This window comes from Rana temporaria, chromosome 6 (genome assembly GCF_905171775.1).
Source record: "Rana temporaria chromosome 6, aRanTem1.1, whole genome shotgun sequence".
Lineage (NCBI taxonomy): Eukaryota > Metazoa > Chordata > Amphibia > Anura > Ranidae > Rana > Rana temporaria.
The window spans coordinates 214774077-214794644 of record NC_053494.1 but is presented as its reverse complement, the minus strand read 5'-3'; the positions used below and the strand labels follow the sequence as shown (position 1 = coordinate 214794644).

Sequence of the window (20568 nt, the reverse complement as noted above, 5' to 3'; positions counted from 1 at the left end):
GCCCAGATTCTCAAAGGGCTTACTACGGCGTAGCGCCATGTGCGCCGTCGTAAGTCCTAATCTGGGCCGTCGTATCTATGCGACTGATTCTTAGAATCAGTTACGCATAGATATCCATTAGATCCGACAGGCGTAAGTCTCTTACGCCGTCGGATCGTAACTGCATTTTTCCGCTGACCGCCAAGGTCGTGTAAGCTGATTTACGCGTCGAAATATGTAAATCAGCTAGATACGCAAATTCACGAACGTACACGCGGCCGACGCAGTAAAGTTACGCCGTTTACGTTAGGCTTTTCCCGGTTAATAGTTACCCCTGCTATATGGTGGCATAAGTGCGGCGTAGCAATGTTAAGTATGGCCGTCGTTCCCGCGTCGAAATTTGAAAAAGTTATGTCGTTTGCGTAAGTCGTCCGTGAATGGGGCTGGACGTCATTTACGTTCACGTCGAAACCAATGACGTCCTTGCGGCGTACTTTGGAGCAATGCACACTGGGAAATTCCACGGACGGCGCATGCGCCGTTCGGGAAAAACGTCAATCACGTCGGGTCACAGAACATTTACATAAAACACGCCCCCTCATCCAAATTTGAATTAGGCGGGCTTACGCCGGCCGATTTACGCTACGCCGCCGCAACTTACGGAGCAAGTGCTTTGAGAATACAGCACTTGCCCGTCTAAGTTGCGGAGGCGTAACGTAAATCAGATATGTTACGCCCGCACAAAATTGCGCGGATGTACGAGAATTTGGCCCAGGGTCTGCAAGTGAGCAATAGGACAGAGCTGGGCAGCATTAGTCGCATCACTTCACACTGAGATATCAGGACACAGCACAGGACTAATGCCGCGTACACACCATCACTTTATGTGAAAAAAAAAACGACGTTTTAAATCATGAAATAAAACAACGTTTTTGAAACTTCATTTTCAAAAACGACGTTGCCTACACACCATCGTTTTTTCAAAATGCTCTAGCAAAGCGAGGTTACGTTCAGCACTCTTTTCCATTGAAGCTCGCTTCATAACTTGCTTCTGGGCATGTGCGGGTTTAAAAACGTCGTTTTGCCCACACACTATCATTTTAATTGACACAAAAAACGACGTTTTGAAAAACGACACAAAAAATTGAAGCATGCTTATCGTTTTTCACAAGACATAAAACGACGTTTTCTCCCACACACGGTCATTTTATTTGACGCTTTTCAAAACGTCGTTTTTTTTTCATCACATAAAGTGATGGTGTGTACGCGGCATCAGACTTCAAGGGACAAGAGAATATAAACTGGGATAGTTGGCAAGCATGAGGCAGCTGCTTTGGGCCCCGCAACAATGACAGGGTCCAGGGCAGCTTCCCCTTTTGCCCTGCCTTAAAGGGGTGTTCCAGTCATTTTTAATGTTTATTCAAAGTCAGCAGCTACAAAAAGTGTAGCTGCTGGCTTTTAATAAACATACACTCACCTGCTCCACGTTCCAGCGACGCGCCGGCCGGGACTCCGCTCCTCTCCCCCCCTCTCCGGCTTTATTCATTAAGTGTGGGCACCCGGCCGTGACAGCTTTCGGCTTCACGGCCGGGCACCCACTGCGCATGCGCGAGCGGCGCTGCGCCATCTGATTGGACAGGCGATCGCCTGGGACCTTTCACGTGTCCCAGGCGATCACCTAAGGGGAGGGGCTGCCAAGAGGCGATATGACGTAAAGTCTTAGCAGCCCCTCGGCGGAAGGAGGAAGTGGGACAGGATGTCCCACTCCTCCTGAAGCCCCCACTCCTCCCCCCCAAAAAAATGACATGCCAAATGTGGCATATAAGGGGGCGAGGAGTGGTTTAAGCGGAAGTTACACTTTTGGGTGGAACTCCGCTTTAAAGACGGCCCTGGGCGTCAGGGTCACGTGACCGATGGTGGAGCGTGGTTCAGTGAAACTCCTGGCCGCCATATCAGCAAAATGGCCACCAAATGGGATTTGATTGGATGAGAAAAGGGGGAGGCACCCGTCTTTCTGTATTTATAGACGACTCTTCTAACCGGGAATTAGGTCCTTGATAATGCCATGTTGAAGGGGCGAAACGCGTTGACGCAATTTCTGGTTTCAAGTCCAATAGACGTCACGTCCGGTTGTCGATGGAACGTGCGCCATTTCCTGTTGCAATCTCTTGGCAATACATGCCTGTTTTTACTACGCATTTTTGTAAGTATCTGTTTTTCATTTGCGCATTAAAGATATTATAGACGGAAAAGCTAAGGGTCAATCCCATCCGGTGAGTGGGGGACACAGGAGGGGGTGTGGCACACCTCGAAATTTGGAGCACATCATTCACTTATATATGCACATTCACTTAATAATGAATTTATTTATGAAGTTATTATTTGATTATTTAGATAATTGTTTTTCACTATTGCGAGCTGATGTTTTTGGGCTGTCTCTGTGCTGGAGGATATGTCTGTTTGCTATATTGTGATGTCTCTTTGCTGGATTGGGATGTCTCTTTGCTGGATTGGGATGTCTCTTGTCTATATTGGAACGTCTCTTTGCTGGATTGGGATGTCTCTTTGCTGGATTGGGATGTCTCTTTGCTGGATTGGGATGTCTCTTTGCTATATTGGGATGTCTCTTTGCTATATTGGGGTGTCTCTTTGCTATATTGGGATGTCTCTTGGCTATATTGGGATGTCTCTTTGCTGGATTGGGGTGTCTCTTTGCTGGATTGGGATGTCTCTTGGCTATATTGGAACGTCTCTTTGCTATATTGGGGTGTCTCTTTGCTATATTGGGGTGTCCCTTTGCTATATTGGGATGTCTCTTTGCTATATTGGGATGTCTCTTGGCTATATTGGGATGTCTCTTTGCTATATTGGGATGTCTCTTGGCTATATTGGGATGTCTCTTGTCTATATTGGAACGTCTCTTTGCTGGATTGGGATGTCTCTTTGCTGGATTGGGATGTCTCTTTGCTGGATTGGGATGTCTCTTTGCTATATTGGGATGTCTCTTTGCTATATTGGGGTGTCTCTTTGCTATATTGGGATGTCTCTTGGCTATATTGGGATGTCTCTTTGCTGGATTGGGGTGTCTCTTTGCTGGATTGGGATGTCTCTTGGCTATATTGGAACGTCTCTTTGCTATATTGGGGTGTCTCTTTGCTATATTGGGGTGTCCCTTTGCTATATTGGGGTGTCTCTTTGCTATATTGGGATGTCTCTTGGCTATATTGGGATGTCTCTTTGCTATATTGGGATGTCTCTTGGCTATATTGGGATGTCTCTTTGCTATATTGGAATGTCTCTTTGCTGGATTGGAACGTCTCTTTGCTGGATTGGGATGTCTCTTTGCTGGATTGGGATGTCTATTGGCTATATTGGAATGTCTCTTTGCTGGATTGGGATGTCTCTTTGCTGGATTGGGATGTCTATTGGCTATATTGGAATGTCTCTTTGCTGGATTGGGATGTCTCTTTGCTATATTGGAATGTCTCTTTGCTGGATTGGGGTGTCTCTTGGCTATATTGGGATGTCTCTTTGCTATATTGGGATGTCTCTTTGCTATATTGGGATGTCTCTTTGCTATATTGGGATGTCTCTTGGCTATATTGGGATGTCCCTTTGCTATATAGGAATGTCTCTTTGCTGTATTGGAACGTCTCTTTGCTGTATTGGAACGTCTCTTTGCTGTATTGGAACGTCTCTTTGCTGTATTGGAACGTCTCTTTGCTGGATTGGGATGTCTCTTTGCTGGATTGGGATGTCTATTGGCTATATTGGAATGTCTCTTTGCTGGATTGGGATGTCTCTTTGCTGGATTGGGATGTCTATTGGCTATATTGGAATGTCTCTTTGCTGGATTGGGATGTCTCTTTGCTATATTGGAATGTCTCTTTGCTGGATTGGGATGTCTCTTTGCTGGATTGGGATGTCTCTTGGCTATATTGGGATGTCTCTTTGCTATATTGGGATGTCTCTTTGCTATATTGGGATGTCTCTTTGCTATATTGGGATGTCTCTTGGCTATATTGGGATGTCCCTTTGCTATATAGGAATGTCTCTTTGCTGTATTGGAACGTCTCTTTGCTGTATTGGAACGTCTCTTTGCTGTATTGGAACGTCTCTTTGCTGTATTGGGATGTCTCTTGCTGCTTGTTACAAAGACATATATATATATATATATATATATATATATATATATATATATATATATATATATATATATATATATGTATTTCCTATGCTCCTCGTCGCCATCTAGTGGCCATAATGTGGTTTTCTATTACTGCCCATAAAAAAAGAGCATGTTTTTTTAATAGAAAACAGCTTAATGGGGAACTTCGGTCTGCTCACATAATTTTGTAATAAAAAACATCTTTGCCATTCTGAAGCTTCCCTCCAACCACTTTGCATATTATTTTATCTATACTGTGATTCTGTAGTTGCCAAATATGCTGCAGAAATCTCCCTCCACTGAGTCTGGCTGCAGCCATTTTGACTGTGGGCAGCTGGAGCTGCTGCCTGTTCACTTCCTGGATTTACACAGACACACATCTCCAGCTCTGCAGCTCTCATTGACCCTCTTATGACTTACTTCCTTTATGGCAAACTCACAAGAGTGTGTGTGTGTGTGTGTGAGAGAGAGAGAGAGAGAGAGAGAGAGAGAGCTGTGTATGATGTCATAAGCCTAGGCTAATGACCAAACAAGAAACAGGAAGTGGGCTGTATAAAGAAACAGGAAGTGGGCTGTATAAGTAAACAGGAAGTGGGCTGTATAAGGAAACAGGAAGTGGGCTGTATAAGTAAACAGGAAGTGGGCTGTATAAGTAAACAGGAAGTGGGCTGTATAAGGAAACAGGAAGTGGGCTGTATAAGGAATCAGGAAGTGGGCTGTATAAAGAAACAGGAAGTGGGCTGTATAAGGAAACAGGAAGTGGGCTGTATAAGGAAACAGGAAGTGGGCTGTATAAGTAAACAGGAAGTGGGCTGTATAAGGAAACAGGAAGTGGGCTGTATAAGGAATCAGGAAGTGGGCTGTATAAGGAATCAGGAAGTGGGCTGTATAAGGAAACAGGAAGTGGGCTGTATAAGGAAACAGGAAGTGGGCTGTATAAGGAAACAGGAAGTGGGCTGTATAAGGAAACCGGAAGTGGGCTGTATAAGGAAACAGGAAGTGGGCTGTAAAAGTAAACAGGAAGTGGGCTGTATAAGGAAACAGGAAGTGGGCTGTATAAGGAAACAGGAAGTGGGCTGTATAAAGAAACAGGAAGTGGGCTGTATAAGGAAACAGGAAGTGGGCTGTATAAGGAAACAGGAAGTGGGCTGTATAAGGAAACAGGAAGTGGGCTGTATAAAGAAACAGGAAGTGGGCTGTATATGGGATTTACTGGCAGAAAAAAAATGTTTTACTATCCAAAGATAAAACAACAACAACAAAGGCAGAAGATTTAATAGATGGAAAGATGGAAAAATGACTAAAGTTCTGATTTAATGAACATTTGTGTGTTTTCCAATTTGCACACAATGAATGTACAGAGAGATTTGCTTTTTTTTTATCAATAGACCCCATTAGTATAAATTGTATTATTGATACTTTTATTATTATTATTATTATTATTATTATTATTATTATATCTCATCTAACTGATCACACTATTGTCCCATAATCTGAAGATCTCATTGCTTCCCTGTAGACGGTCCATAGTCCAGGACTGTGTGTGATATACATTGCTATTCCCCGTATTCTCTCCCCACCATCACACATCACTCTATAGTAATAGGATCCATAGGGGGGAGGGGCTCCAATACACAGAGCTGTCTAACTGGTTTTACAACTGCAGTATATGCGCATTAACCCCTCAGTGACCAGTCTGCAGTATATGTGTATTAACCCCTCAGTGACCAGTCTGCAGTATATGTGTATTAACCCCTCAGTGACCAGTCTGATGTATATGTGCATTAACCCCTCAGTGACCAGTCTGATGTATATGTGCATTAACCCCTCAGTGACCAGTCTGCAGTATATGCGCATTAACCCCTCAGTGACCAGTCTGATGTATATGTGCATTAACCCCTCAGTGACCAGTCTGATGTATATGTGCATTAACCCCTCAGTGACTAGTCTGCAGTATATGCGCATTAACCCCTCAGTGACCAGTCTGCAGTATATGTGCATTAACCCCTCAGTGACCAGTCTGATGTATATGTGCATTAACCCCTCAGTGACCAGTCTGCAGTATATGCGCATTAACCCCTCAGTGACCAGTCTGATGTATATGTGCATTAACCCCTCAGTGACCAGTCTGCAGTATATGTGCATTAACCCCTCAGTGACCAGTCTGCAGTATATGCGCATTAACCCCTCAGTGACCAGTCTGATGTATATGTGCATTAACCCCTCAGTGACCAGTCTGATGTATATGTGCATTAACCCCTCAGTGACTAGTCTGCAGTATATGCGCATTAACCCCTCAGTGACCAGTCTGCAGTATATGTGCATTAACCCCTCAGTGACCAGTCTGATGTATATGTGCATTAACCCCTCAGTGACCAGTCTGCAGTATATGTACATTAGCCGTCCATTGATCAGCCACCACAGAATGATGGGTAAGTGTAACCCCTCTGTCACCAACCCCCTGCAAGGGTTAATACCGCACCGCTAGCGGCCGATTCCCGCGGCAATCCCGGCGGAATAGCGCCGCTATTTTTAGCGGCGCTATAGCGCCACCGCGACTCCCAGTCCAATGTGAAAGGGGCCTTACATGCAAAACGCTGCTTTTTGCGGGGGAAAAAAGTCCCCGACCCTTTCCGAAAACGCAGAGGCACAAAAAAGCATTGATGTGAACATTTTCCATAGGAAACCATGTTAAAAAATTACCCTGCTTTTCTGCAAAATGCACCAAAAACCGCATTAGTGTGAATCGAGCCTTATTGACCGCGCCTCTCTCCATAAAGAGGACCTGTCACACACCATTCCTATTACAAGGGATTTTTACATTCCTTGTAATAGAAATAAAAGTGATCAAAAAAAAAAAAAAAGTGCAAAAATAAATAAATAAGTAAAATAAAAAATAAAATATATATATTTTAAAAAATTCCCCTGTCTCCAGTAGCTGGCGCTTAGAAGCGAACACACACATAAGTCCCACCCACATATGTAAACACCGTTCAAATCACACATGTGATGTATAACCGCATGCGTTACAGCGAGAGCAATAATTCTAGCACTACACCTCCTCTGGCCCCTTTCACATTACAGCGGGAGCCGCGGTGGCGGTATATCGCCGCTAAAAATAGCGGCGCTATACCGCCGGGATTGCCGCGGGAATCAGCCGCTAGCGGTGCGGTATTAACCCCCACCAGCGGCCGATAAAGGGTTAATATCGCCCACAATGCGCCTCTATAGTGGCGCATTGCGGGCTGTATTGCCGCGGTTTCCCATTGTTTTCAATGGGAAGGAGCGGTGAAGGAGCGGTATACACGCCGCTCCTCTCACCGCTCCAAAGATGCTGCTGACAGGAGATTTTTTTCTCTCCCGCCAGCGCATCGCCTCAGTGTGAAAGCCCTTCGGGTTTCACATTGAGTGGGCAGTGAAGGAGTTTTTCAGGCGGTATAGCAGCGCCTGAAAGGGGTCTTACGCTAAACTGGTAACCTGTAAAAAAAAAATTAAATAGGTAGATTCAGTAAGATTGCCGCAACTTTGCGGCGGCATAGCTTAAGGAATTTAAGCTACGCCGCCGTAAGCTAGCGAGGCAAGTACATGATTCACAATGTACTTGCCTGCTAAGTTACGGCGGCGTAGCCTAAAGCGGCGGGCGTAAGGGCACCTAATTCAAATGTGTTTGGGGGGGGGGCGGGTTTTATGTTAATAAGGCTTGACCTTACGTTTTTTACGTTTTTCTTAACTGCGCATGCGCCGGGCGCCTACATTTCCCAGTGCGCATTGCGGCTAAGTACGCCGCACGGGCCTATTGATTTCGACGTGGACGTAAACTACGTAAATCCCGATTCACGGACGACTTACGCAAACAACGTAAAAAATTCGAATTTCGACGCGGGAACGGCAGCCATACTTAACATTATTATTCCATTAGGGCTAAGCTCTAACTTTAGGCGGCCTATCTCTAACGTAAACGGCGTAAAAGTACTGTGTCGGCCGGGCGTACGTTCGTGAATCGGTGTATGTACTCATTTACATATTCTACGCCGACCGCAATGGAAGCGACACCTAGCGGCCATCCAAAATATTGCAATCTAAGATAGGACGGCTTAGATTCTGAGTTAGGTCGGCTTATCTACTGATAAGCCGGCCTAACTCTTACTGAATCTACCTAAAAGCGTTGCCTATGGAAATTTTTAAGTAACGAAGTTTGGCGCCATTCCATGAGTGTGCGCAATTTTAAAGTATGACATGTTAGGTATCTATTTACTCGGCGTAACATCATCTTTCACATTATACAAAAAATTGGGCTAACTTTACTGTTTTGTTATTTTTTAATTCATGAAACAGAGATACAAGGAAATCAAAATAAATAAATACTCTAATCGCACACTCTGCCAGCCTGCCCCCCCCCCTCCCCCCCAAACAAAGAAAAACAAAAAGAGAAAAACATTTCAGACAATTTTATTTAAGAATACAATTCTAAGGGTTAATTTACTAAAATTGGAAGTGAAAACTCTGGTGCAGCCGTGCATGGTAGCCAATCATCTTCTAATTTCAGCGTTTTCAATGAAGCTTTGATAATAAAACCTGGAAGCTGATTGGTCTCTCTGCACAGCTGCGCCAGATTTTGCACCCTCCAGTTTTAGTAAATGAACCCCACTATGTTTTATCTACAGATAGGCCATAATTTTGGGTACCGCATCCAAATAGTGAAAAACAAGATTTCAAGAAGAACAAGTGGACCTTTGAGGTATCCATCAAATGATACAATTATTATTATAAACTTAACTTTATTAAATTTTTTACCTTTTAACCACTTCCGGACCATTTACGTCGGCAGAATGGCACGGGCAGGCACATTGGCGTACCTGTACGTCCCTGCCTAGACGTGGGTCGGGGGTCCGATCGGGACCCCCCCCCCGGTACATGCGGCGGTTCCCGTGGCTTCAGGAGCGATCTGGGACGAGGGCGCGGCTATTCGTTTCTAGCCGCTCCGTCGCGATCGCTCGGGAGCTGAAGAACGGGGAGAGCCGTATGTAAACACGGCTTCCCCGTGCTTCACTGTGGCGGCGTATCGATCGTGTCATCCCCTTTTATAGGGAGACTCGATCGATGACGTCAGTCCTACAGCCACACCCCCCTACAGTTGTAAACACACACTAGGTGAACCCTAACTCCTACAGCGCCCCCTTGTGGTTAACTCCCAAACTGCAACTGTCATTTTCACAATAAACAATGCAATTTAAATGCATTTTTTGCTGTGAAAATGACAATGATCCCAAAAATGTGTCAAAATTGTTCGATGTGTCCGCTATAATGTCGCAGTCACGAAAAAAATTGCTGATCGCCGCCATTACTAGTAAAAAAAATAAAAAATCAAACTATCCCCTATTTTGTAAACGCTATAAATTTTGCGCAAACCAAACGATAAACGCTTATTGCGATTTTTTTTTACAAAAAATATGTAGTAGAATACGTATCGGCCTAAACTGGGGGAAATGTTTTTTATATATATTTTTGGGGGATATTTATTATAGCAAAAAGTAAAAAATATTGCATTTTTTCAAAATTGTCGCTCTATTTTTGTTTATAGCGCAAAAAATAAAAACCGCAGAGGTGATCAAATATCACCAAAAGAAAGCTCTATTTGTGGGGGAAAAAGGACGCCAATTTTGTTTGGGAGCCACGTCGCACGACCGCGCAATTGTCAGTTAAAGCGACGCAGTGCCGAATTGTAAAAATCCCTTGGGTCATTTAGCAGCATATTGGTCCGGTCCTTAAGTGGTTAATAATAAAGTATTCTGAATCTGAGACTACTCTTATTGCATCCTCCTCCAAAAAAAAATCTCAAAAAAATAAATTAAAATAAAATAAAATATAGATTGTACCCTAAAATCTGATTTTGGGGAAAAAATAAAATTAGATAATTTTTTTTTTTGTGTTTCAATGTTTTTTATTGAAATGTTATATGTATAAAGATACAATATATTATATCAGATATTATAATAAAATAAAATACAAACATATATTCTTTAAATTGTTTTGGTAGTATCATGAAGTCATTGTATTAGGTTAGACTTTGACTAAAGATATAGCTTTAACTCTATGTATGGTCTAGAGCAGGGCTCAACAAATCCCGGGCGCCATCTGGCGGTGGCCGTTGGTATTACAAGTTAAGCATTACAAGTTAAACAGCAATTCTAATGTAATTTTTCACTATTTTTCACTATTTTCACTGCCATCTTCTTCCCTCTAATTAGAACCTCCAAACATTATATATATATATTTTTTATCATACCACTCTAGAGAATAAAATGGCGATCGTTGCAATACTTTCTGTCACGTCGTATTTGCGCAGCGGTCTTACAAGTGCACTTTTTTGGGAAAAAATTACACTTTTTTAATTAAAAAATAAGACCACAGTAAAGTTATCCCCATTTTTTTTAATATTATGAAAGATAATGTTACGCCGAGTAAATTCATACCCAACATGTCACGCTTCAAAATTGCGTCCGCTCGTGGAATGCCGACAAACTTTTACCCTTTAAAATCTTCATAGGCGACCTTTAAAAAAATCTACAGGTTGCATGTTTTGAGTTACAGAGGAGGTCTAGGGCTAGAATTATTGCTCTCGCTCTACCAATTGCGGCGATACCTCACATGTGTGGTTTGAACACCGTTTACATATGCGGGCGCTGCTCACGTATGTGTTCGCTTCTGCGCGCAAGCTCGTCGGGACGGGGGCGCGTTTTCTGTCTCCTAACTTTTTTAGCTGGCTCCTAGATTCCAAGCAAATTTGTCAAACCCTGGTCTAGAGGACCAATTTGGTAATAACGTATTAAATTCTGAAAATAAAATAAATTAAACAAATAAATAAATTAACAGAATGAATTAAAAGAAAAAGGGGGAGAGAAAGAAAAAAAAAAGGGGGGGTGGTGAGGGGAAGGGTATTCTCCTATTTAAAAGAGGAATAATCAGAAACAGAATAAAATATTTTAAGTAGATAGATAATTAATCCAGGGTTCCCGGACCTAAAATTTGTATTTATTTTTTCAAACAAATGTAATAAGTTACTAAGTATAGGTGCAGGTAGGTCATAATAGAGATTCTATAACAAATAAATAGGTTGTGATCTGGTGCCTAATTAATGCTCTGTCTCCATCCCTTATGCGTACGTAGATTAATCACTTCTGCCCCCCCCCCCCGGAAGAATTTACCCCCTTTCTGACCAGGCCATTTTTTGCGATGCGGCACTGCGTCGCTTTAACTGACGATTGCACGGTCGTGCGACGCTGTACCAAAACAAAATTGATGTCCTTTTTTCCCCACAAATAGAGCTTTCATTTGGTGGTATTTGATCACCTCTGCGGTTTTTATTTTTTGCGCTATAAACAAAAAAAAGAGCGAGAATTTTGAAAAAAAAAAAAGCTATTTTTTTTACTTTTTGCTATAATAAATCCAAAAAATATAAAGAATAAATAGAAATTAGATTGGCCGTCGTACATCAGGATTGATCGATTTTCAGATATATATCCCACAGTTTGTAGACTCTATGGGCCAGATTCACAAAGAGTTACGCCGGCGTATCAGTAGATATGCCGACGTAACTCGCAATCTAAGCCCGTCGCATGTTTAAGTGTATTCTCAAACTAAGATACACCTAAACCTGCCCAAGATACGACGGCCTGCGCCGTCGTAGCTTAGGGTGCAATATTTACGCTGGCCGCTAGGTGGCGCTTCCATTGAGTTCGGCGTAGAATATGCAAATGAGTAGATACGCCGATTCACGAACATACGCTTGCCCGTCGCAGTAAGGATACGCCATTTCCGTAAGAGGTATGCCGGCATAAAGATAAACATGCCCCCTAGGTGGCGTATCCAATGTTAAGTATGGCCGTCGTTCCCGCGTCGCAATTTGAAAATTTTACATCGTTTGCGTAAGTTGTCCGTGAATGGGTCTGGACGTCAATTACGTTCACGTCTAAACCAATGACGTCCTTGCGACGTCATTTGGAGCAATGCACACTGGGATATTTTACGGGCGGCGCACGCGCAGTTCATTCGGCGCGGGGACGTGCATCATTTAAATGATACACGCCCCCTACCCGCCGAATTTGAATTCCGCCGGGTGATTTACGGTACGCCGCCGCAACTTTACAGGCAAGTGCTTTGTGAATAAAGCACTTGTCTGAAAAAGTTGCGGCGGCGTAACGTAAATGAGATATGTTACGCCAACAGAAAGATCCGCTGATCTTTCTGAATCTGGCCCTATAACTTTCCTACAGACTACATAAAATTCACTGATTTGGGTTATTTTCACCAAAGAAATGTAGCAGAGAACATTTCTGCCCTACAAAACTTTTCAAAATGTTCATTCTTTTTTCATTTACAGTAAAACCTTGGTTTGAGAGCGTTTTGCAAGACAAGCAACGTGTTTTAATACATTTTGCCTTGATATACAAGCAATGTCTTGATATAAGAGTAGCGTCATGTCACAACTGAGTATAAAAAAGAAGAGAGGAGACTCTAAAGCCTTGTACACACGATCGGTTTGTCCGATGAAAACAGACCGATGGATGGTTTGTTTTCCATCGGTGAAAAAAAATAGAACATGTTTTAAATTTTTCCTATGGATAGAAAAAAACGATCGTCTGTGTGGAAGTCCATCGGTCAAAAATCCACGCATGCTCAGAATCAAGTCGACGCATGCTCGGAAGCATTGAACTTCATTTTTCTCAGCACGTCGTTGCGTTTTACGACACCGCGCTTGGACACGGTCGGATTTTGATGGACTGATGAAGGTCGGATATCCGACGAAAAAATCCATCGGATTAGATTCCATCAGATATCCGATCGTGTGTACAGGGCTTGAGTGTAGCAATATGGTTACATTTAACCACTTAAGGACCCCTTCACGCCGATATACGTCGGCAGAAGGGCACGGCTGGGCACATCCACGTACCTGTACGTTGCCTTTAAGAGCCCAGCCGTGAGTCGGGCGCGCGCACATGACCCCGTCCGAAGCTCCTTGACCGCGCCCGCGGGACCCGCGGACCGGATCACTGCCGGTGTCCCGCGATCGGTCACAGGAGCTGAAGGACGGGGAGAGCTGTGTGTAAACAAACCTTCCTCGTTCTTCTGTGTGGCAGTGACACTGATCGTCTGTTCCCTGATATAAGGAACGACGATCAGTGACGTCACAAGTCCAGCCCCGCCCCCCTACAGTAAGAATCACTCCCTTAGGACACGCTTAACCCCTTGCCGCCCCCTAGTAGTTAACCCCTTTACTGCCATTGTCATTTTCACAGTAACCAATGCATTTTTATAGCACTAATCGCTGTATATATATGACAATGGTCCCAAAAATGTGTCCAAAGTGTCCAAAGTGTCCGCCATAATGTCGCAGTGACGAAAAAATTCACTGATCGCCGCCATTACTAGTAAAAAATTATTATTAATAAAAATGCCATAAAACTATCCCCCTATTTTGTAAACACTATATTTTGCGCAAACCAATCAATAAACGCTTATTGCGATTTTTTTTTCCAAAAATAGGTAGAAGAATACGTATCAGCCTAAACTGAGGAAAAATAACGTTTTTTTATATATTTTTTAGGGGATATTTATTATAGCAAAAAGTAAAAAATATTGATTTTTTTTTTCAAAATTGTCGTTCTATTTTTGTAAATAGGGTAAAAAATAAAAACCGCAGAGGTGATCAAATACCACCAAAAGAAAGCTCTATTTGTGGGAAAAAAAGGACGCCAATTTTGTTTGGGAACCACGTCGCACGACCGCGCAATTGTCAGTTAAAGCGACGCAGTGCCGAATCGCAAAAAGGGGCCAGGTCCTTAACCTGCATATTGGTCCGGGTCTTAAGTGGTTAACGAAGATACAACATTTAGCAACTTATTGCTACACTTAGAGGCGCCTCTCTTCTCTTTTATACCCTGTAAAAAAAAATGCTTTGATATACAAGTGCTTTGGATTACAAGCATGTTTCTGGAACGAATTATCCTCGCAATCCGAGGTTTTACTGTATTTAGCAATAAAAAACTGAGTGGTGATTAGATACCACCATAAGAAAGCTCTATTTGAGTGAACAGAATTCTAAAAATATAGCTTGGATACAGTGTCGCATGACTGCGCAATTGTCATTCAAAGTGTGACAGGGCTGAAAGCTGGAAATTGGCCTGGGCAGGATTTTTTTTTCCACAATCTAATGCTTTCCAGCCTGGGGGAGAGATGTGGGGTCTTATTGACCCAGCATCTCTCTATAAAGAGGACCTGTCACACACATTCCTATTACAAGGGATGTTTACATTCCTTGTAATAGGAATAAAAGTGATCGGAAAAAAAAAAATGTAAAAAAAGTGTAAAAAATAAACAAATAAGTAAAATAAAAAATAAATAAATAAATAAATTAAAACGCCCCTGTCCCCGGTAGCTCACGCTCAGAAGTGAACGCACACGTAAGTCCCGCCCACTTATATAAACGTTGTTCAAACCACACATGTGAGGTGTCGCCGCGTGCGTTAGAGCGTGTGCAACAATTCTAGCACTAGACCTCCTCTGTAACTCTAAACTGGTAACCTGTAAAAATGTTAAAGCGTCGCCTATGGAGATTTTTAAGTAACAAAGTTTGGCGCCGCCATTCCATGAGTGTGCGCAATTTTAAAGCGTGACATGCTAGGTATCAATTAACTCGGCGTAACATCATCTTTCATATTTTACAAAAAAATTGGGCTAACTTTACTGTTTTGTTATTTTTTAATTCGTGAAACCATTTTTCTTTTTTACAAAAAAAAGGTGTTTGAAAAATGATTGCGCAAATACCGTGCAAGATAAAAAGTTGCAATGACCGCCATTTTATTCCCTAGGGTGTCTGCTAAAAAAACATATATAATGTTTGGGGGTTCTGAAGAATTTTCTAGCAAAAGAATGAGGATTTGTACATGTAGGAGAGAAGAGCCAGAATAGGCCCAGTATGGAAGTGGGTTTTAAAGCCTGGTATTAACCACTTACCCCCCGGACCATATTGCTGCCCAAAGACCAGAGTACTTTTTGCGATTCGGGACTCTGTCGCTTTAACAGACAATTGCGCGGTCGTGCGACGTGGCTCCCAAACAAAATTACCGTCCTTTTTTTCCCACAAATAGAGCTTTCTTTTGGTGGTATTTGATCACCTCTGCGGTTTTTAGTTTTTGCGCTATAAACAAAAATAGAGCGACAATTTTGAAAAAAATGAATATTTTTTACATTTTGCTATAATAAATATCCCCCAAAAATATATAAAAAAACATTTTTTTTCCTCAGTTTAGGCCGATACGTATTCTTCTACATATTTTTCGTAAAAAAAAATCGCAATAAGCGTTTATTGATTGGTTTGCGCAAAAGTTATAGCGTTTACAAAATAGGGGGTAGTTTTATGTCATTTTTATCATATTTTTTTTACTAGTAATGGCGGCGATCAGCGATTTTTTTTCCGGTACTGCGACATTATGGCGGACACTTCGGACACTTTTGACACATTTTTGGGACCATTGGCATTTTTATAGCGATCAGTGCTATAAAAATGCATTAGATTACTATAAAAATGCCACTGGCAGTGAAGGGGTTAACACTAGGGGGCGGGGAAGGGGTTAAGTATGCCTGGGTGTGTTCTTACTGTGGGGGGGGGGGGGTGGCCTCACTAGGGGAAACACTGATCCTCTGTTCATACATTGTATGAACCGAAGATCAGCATTTCCCCTGCTGACAGGACCGGGAGCTGTGTGTTTACACACACAGCTCCCGGTCCCCGCTCTGTACCGAGCGATCGTGTGTGCCCGGCGGCGATCGTGCCCGCCAGGCACACGCACGGGAGTCTGGGGCGAGCGGGGGGCGCGCGCGCGCGCCCCTAGTGGCGGCTGGGAGAGAGGACGTCATATTACGTGCTCTCGCCCAGCAGAGCCACCTTGTGGACGTATTTCGACGGTGCGCGGTCGGCAAGTGGTTAAAGTGGTTAAAGTGCAGTAAAAAAAAAAAAAGAAATTAAACACGCCCTTGTCCCGCCGAGCTCGCACGCACAAGCGAATGCATACGTTAGCAGCGCCCGCATATGAAAACGGTGTTCAAACCACACATGTGAGGTGTCGCCATGATCGTAGGAGTGAGAGCAATAATTCTAGCCCTAGACCTCCTCTGTAACTCAAAACATGCAACCTGTAGAATTTTTTAGACGTCGCCCATGGAGATTTTAAAAGGGTAAAAGTTTGTTGCCATTCCATGAGCGGGCACAATTTTGAAGAGTGACATGTTGGGTATCAATATACTCGGCTTAACATTATCTTTCACAATATAAAAAAAAAAGATTACTGTTGTCTTATTCAAAAAAGTGTATTTTCTAGCAAAAAAAACGTTTTTAACCAAATCTCAGAAAGAGGCTCAGGACTGTATAAAATTGTGAATGCCCGCTAAACTACAGTACTTAAAAATCTCCATGGGCAACCATTTAAACGCCTTTACAGGTTACCGTTGCGTGCGGGAGTTATGTATGCATTCTCATTTGCGATTGATCATGGGGGGAAGGTGGAGGTTTAAATGTTTTACATTTTATTTATTATTTTATAAAGTCCCTTTCATTTTTTTTTTTATCAACTTTAATGCTACGACAAGGGATGAAAGACACCCTTTGTTTAAAACAGAGGCTTCTGTTGCATACATTTGAAAATACATTTATATATACCGTATATACTCGAGTATAAGCCGAGTTTTTCTGCACATTTTTTGTGTGCTGAAAATGCCCCCCTCGGCTTATACTCGAGTCACCTTTTTGCACCTGATCTCCCGGACTTTGGGGACCCGGTACCGGCAGTAACTTGGCACACACGTAGCCCCCCCTCTTCCTCTATGAGTGTGCAAAGTTTGTTGTCTGAGGGACCTACGGCCGGGGAGCACCGATTTTTCAAAGCCAATGCACCCCTTCCATAGACTCCTATGTTAAACGGTCATTTCCCGGGTGACTTTGGGGACCCAGTACCGGCCGGTCGTAGGTCCCCTGGACCCGGAACTTGGCACACATGTAGCCCCATTTCTCCTCTACACCGATTTTTCAAAGCCGGGCACCCCTTCCATAGACTCCCATGTTAAACGTCAGTCTAGTCATGGGCACAGTGAGGCATGGGCACAGTGAGGCATGGGCACAGTGAGGCATGGGCACAGTGAGGCATGGGCACAGTGAGGCATGGGCACATTGAGGCATGGGTACAGTGAGGCATGGGCACAGTGAGGCATGGGCACAGTGAGGCATGGACACAGTGAGGCATGGACACAGTGAGGCATGGGCACAGTGAGGCATGCACATGGACACAGTGAGGCAAAGTGAGGCACAGTGAGGCATGCAGATGGACACCCTAGGCTTATACTTGAGTCATTAAGTTTTCCCAGTTTTTTTGTGGTAAAATTAGGTGCCTCGGCTTATACTCGAGTATATACGGTATGTGTGTGTGTGTATATATATATATATATATATATATATATATATATATTAGACATGTGCATTCGTTTTGGTCTGAATTTCAGGGATTTTCACATTCGTTTTAACAAATGATAACGAATGTGCAGAAAATCTGAAATCCGAAAGATCCGACATAAAAAATGCTTTATATTTGTTTCGTTGTGCCAACAGTTGGATAGAGATTCGACACGATGCTGACAATAGCGATCTGTGTCTATTGAACCTGCAGTTGAATGTGCCTAACATAACTCTATTAGTCCGAGATTATTCTACATAGAGAGGAAAGATTGAACATTATAGAGACATGCAGATTCAACATAGAGAGAAAAGATTTGACATTATAGAAACGTGAAGATTCGACATAGAGAGAAAAGATTCGACATTAGAGACGTTAAGATTCGACATAGAGAGAAAAGATTCAACATTATAGAGACATGAAGATTCGACATAGAGAGAAAAGATTTGACATAGAGAGAAAAGATTCGACATAGAGAGAAAAGATTCGACATAGAGAGAAAAGATTCGACATAGAGAGAAAAGATTCAACATTATAGAGACATGAAGATTTGACATAGAGAGACAAGATTTGACATAGAGAGAAAAGATTTGACATAGAGAGAAAAGATTCGACATAGAGAGAAAAGATTCGACATAGAGAGAAAAGATTCGACATTATTTAGAGAAAAGATTCGACATTATAGAGAAAAGATTTGACATTATAGAGACATGAAGATTCGACGAAGCAGCTAAAAACATACGATCGACACGAGCGGACATTTATGGTCAAATGCCCCGCCCATAGGCTATAGAATAATTCTAATGTTGGTTGACTGGTAATAATAATTTATAAATATAATTATTACTAGTGTCATACAACATTAGAATTCTTCTATAGCTTGTGGGCGGAGCATTCGACCGGAAACGTACGATCGCGGGGTCGTACAGTTTGGCTGCTCCGTCGAATCTTCTTAGAACATCCGACAGACACCATAAGCCTTCAATTGACAGATTCAACCTTAATTCATTCGGATTTCCGGACGAATGCATTTTTTAACGAAACAAAACAAATAAAAACGAATTTCGGGAGTCACTAAATAAATGTAATTTTCTGACGAAAACAAAATTTCGAAACAAAATATTTCAGCGTGCGCATGTCTAATATATATATGTATACTGTATGTATACTTTTTTTTTTCATTTGGTTTTTTTCTTTCTATAGATCTGTGCCATAAAGAGTTTTGTGTCTCAGGTACTCTTCCAGACATTGGATTGCATTATTGTCCACCGAGGGATCAAACTTGTTGGCAAGCAGATGATGTTGCTGCACCATCCATGGTAAGTTCCCAGTTCCATAAACACAGATTCCCCGTCTATAAATGCCATTACAGCTCACTTCCCCCACACGCCCCCATTTTACCAGCCTGGCAATAGCTTGTAGGTCGGATGTATCGAATTCACTAAGACTCGGAACAGAACCAGGAATCCCATGCATGCGATGCAACGTTGCCCAAAGGTGTTCATCCGGACTGTGGGTGTCTTTCGACCATTCCATCAACCTTCTCACCTTAGGATCGGTAAGGACCGTTCTTACAAAGTCTTTGGTCATGACATTGTAAGCATTCCCAGCGAACATTGTAATGTTGTCAGGTGGCGGCTCTTTACTTATTTCAGTTTTCGATATACGAAGGCCAACTTTATATTGGAATAACCAACGTTTCTTCTTATAAGGAGACGGCGGTTGGGACTCCATGTTGTTCATCCCCTTTAAAAGCTGAAGAGCTTTCACACTCTCGGCATTGGTCTTAATGGGAAAGTCCGTTCCGCAGGTATTCAGCAGGTATTTCCACTCAACGTGGCTTCTCAGCAGGTCCTCCATGCAGTTGAGGTCACCTTGTACTCTTGACCACGAAGCATAGACCACCTTTTCCAATTTGGATGCCACAAAGACGTTATCGAAGCAAGAAGTTATGCCTTTCACTGCCGTTTTGAAGTTCTCTGGGGATTTTTCATCCACATGGACGCAATAAATATTATGGGGGGTGTAAATGGATCTCAAAAGCCTCTCGAACATCTCAATGTTCTCATGGATCACCATGGAATAAGCAATGGGGAATGCTTCTTCTTCTCGGCTCAGTGAAAATGGGATGAATTTACGAATCTTCTTATACGTCACGCAGTCCGTGGTTACGTTTATATATTGATCTTCAGTGAAAGGAATATGCCTGTTGGCCACCAATAATCTATCAAGGACTGCTGTGTTGATGGCCTCTTCATCCCCTCTTAAAATTCTGGAACAGTTAATCTTGTTTGATGGACGTATTTCCAATGATGCATATAGACGTTGTTTGCACTTGACGTCTATCGAAGAAACGTCACCATGGATGGCTTCCAAGTCGCAATCCACAGGATTATTTTTTTGAATTGCAAATATAAATGTGATACATAACCCCGTAATCCATGCAAATTTCAGATGCTTCTTATGTTTGGTAAAGCGCATGCTGACTATGGCTTTTGCTAGATAAGACTGCACATAATATTCCGTCTCCAGGCTTTGATATGAGAACCAAACTATTGTGACCTAGAAGTGTCAGCCTGTTGTATAGAAGACAATAGTGAGAATTTTTTTATTTTATTTCTGTTCCACGATTTATTGCTCTCTTATGAAAATAGTAACTTGGCAGCGGTGCAAGCAGAGTTAGCTCCATTGGCCAAGATGACACCCGTCTTAGTTTATTCCCTCCAAGTCCACAAAGTGAGATTAGAAGTACTTTTTATTAATTTGCCACTCACATGTCGTTACAATTCTTTTGAGAATTAATTTCTGTAATATAGTGCCCGTTAAGCCTCCAGGCTCCATGCTTCCACCTCTCCCCTGGAGTTACGTCCAGGTATGTAATGCCATACATATTTATGAAGTCTTTAGGCTGGCACTGTT

General features: G+C 42.6%; 1 protein-coding gene across 1 annotated transcript; it reads right to left on the bottom strand.

Annotated features, from left to right (window-relative positions):
• Positions 1-18846: 18846 nt before the first annotated feature.
• Positions 18847-20130, bottom strand: LOC120944455 (beta-1,3-galactosyl-O-glycosyl-glycoprotein beta-1,6-N-acetylglucosaminyltransferase 3-like). The gene has a single exon (XM_040358514.1). The coding sequence runs from the start codon at positions 20128-20130 to the stop codon at positions 18847-18849; it is 1284 nt and encodes a 427-aa protein (XP_040214448.1).
• Positions 20131-20568: the final 438 nt, after the last annotated feature.

Excerpts from the sequence above, each read along its gene's own strand:
- LOC120944455 (XM_040358514.1), bottom strand. The coding sequence starts at position 20,130 with ATGCGCTTTACCAAACATAAGAAGCATCTGAAATTTGCATGGATTACG.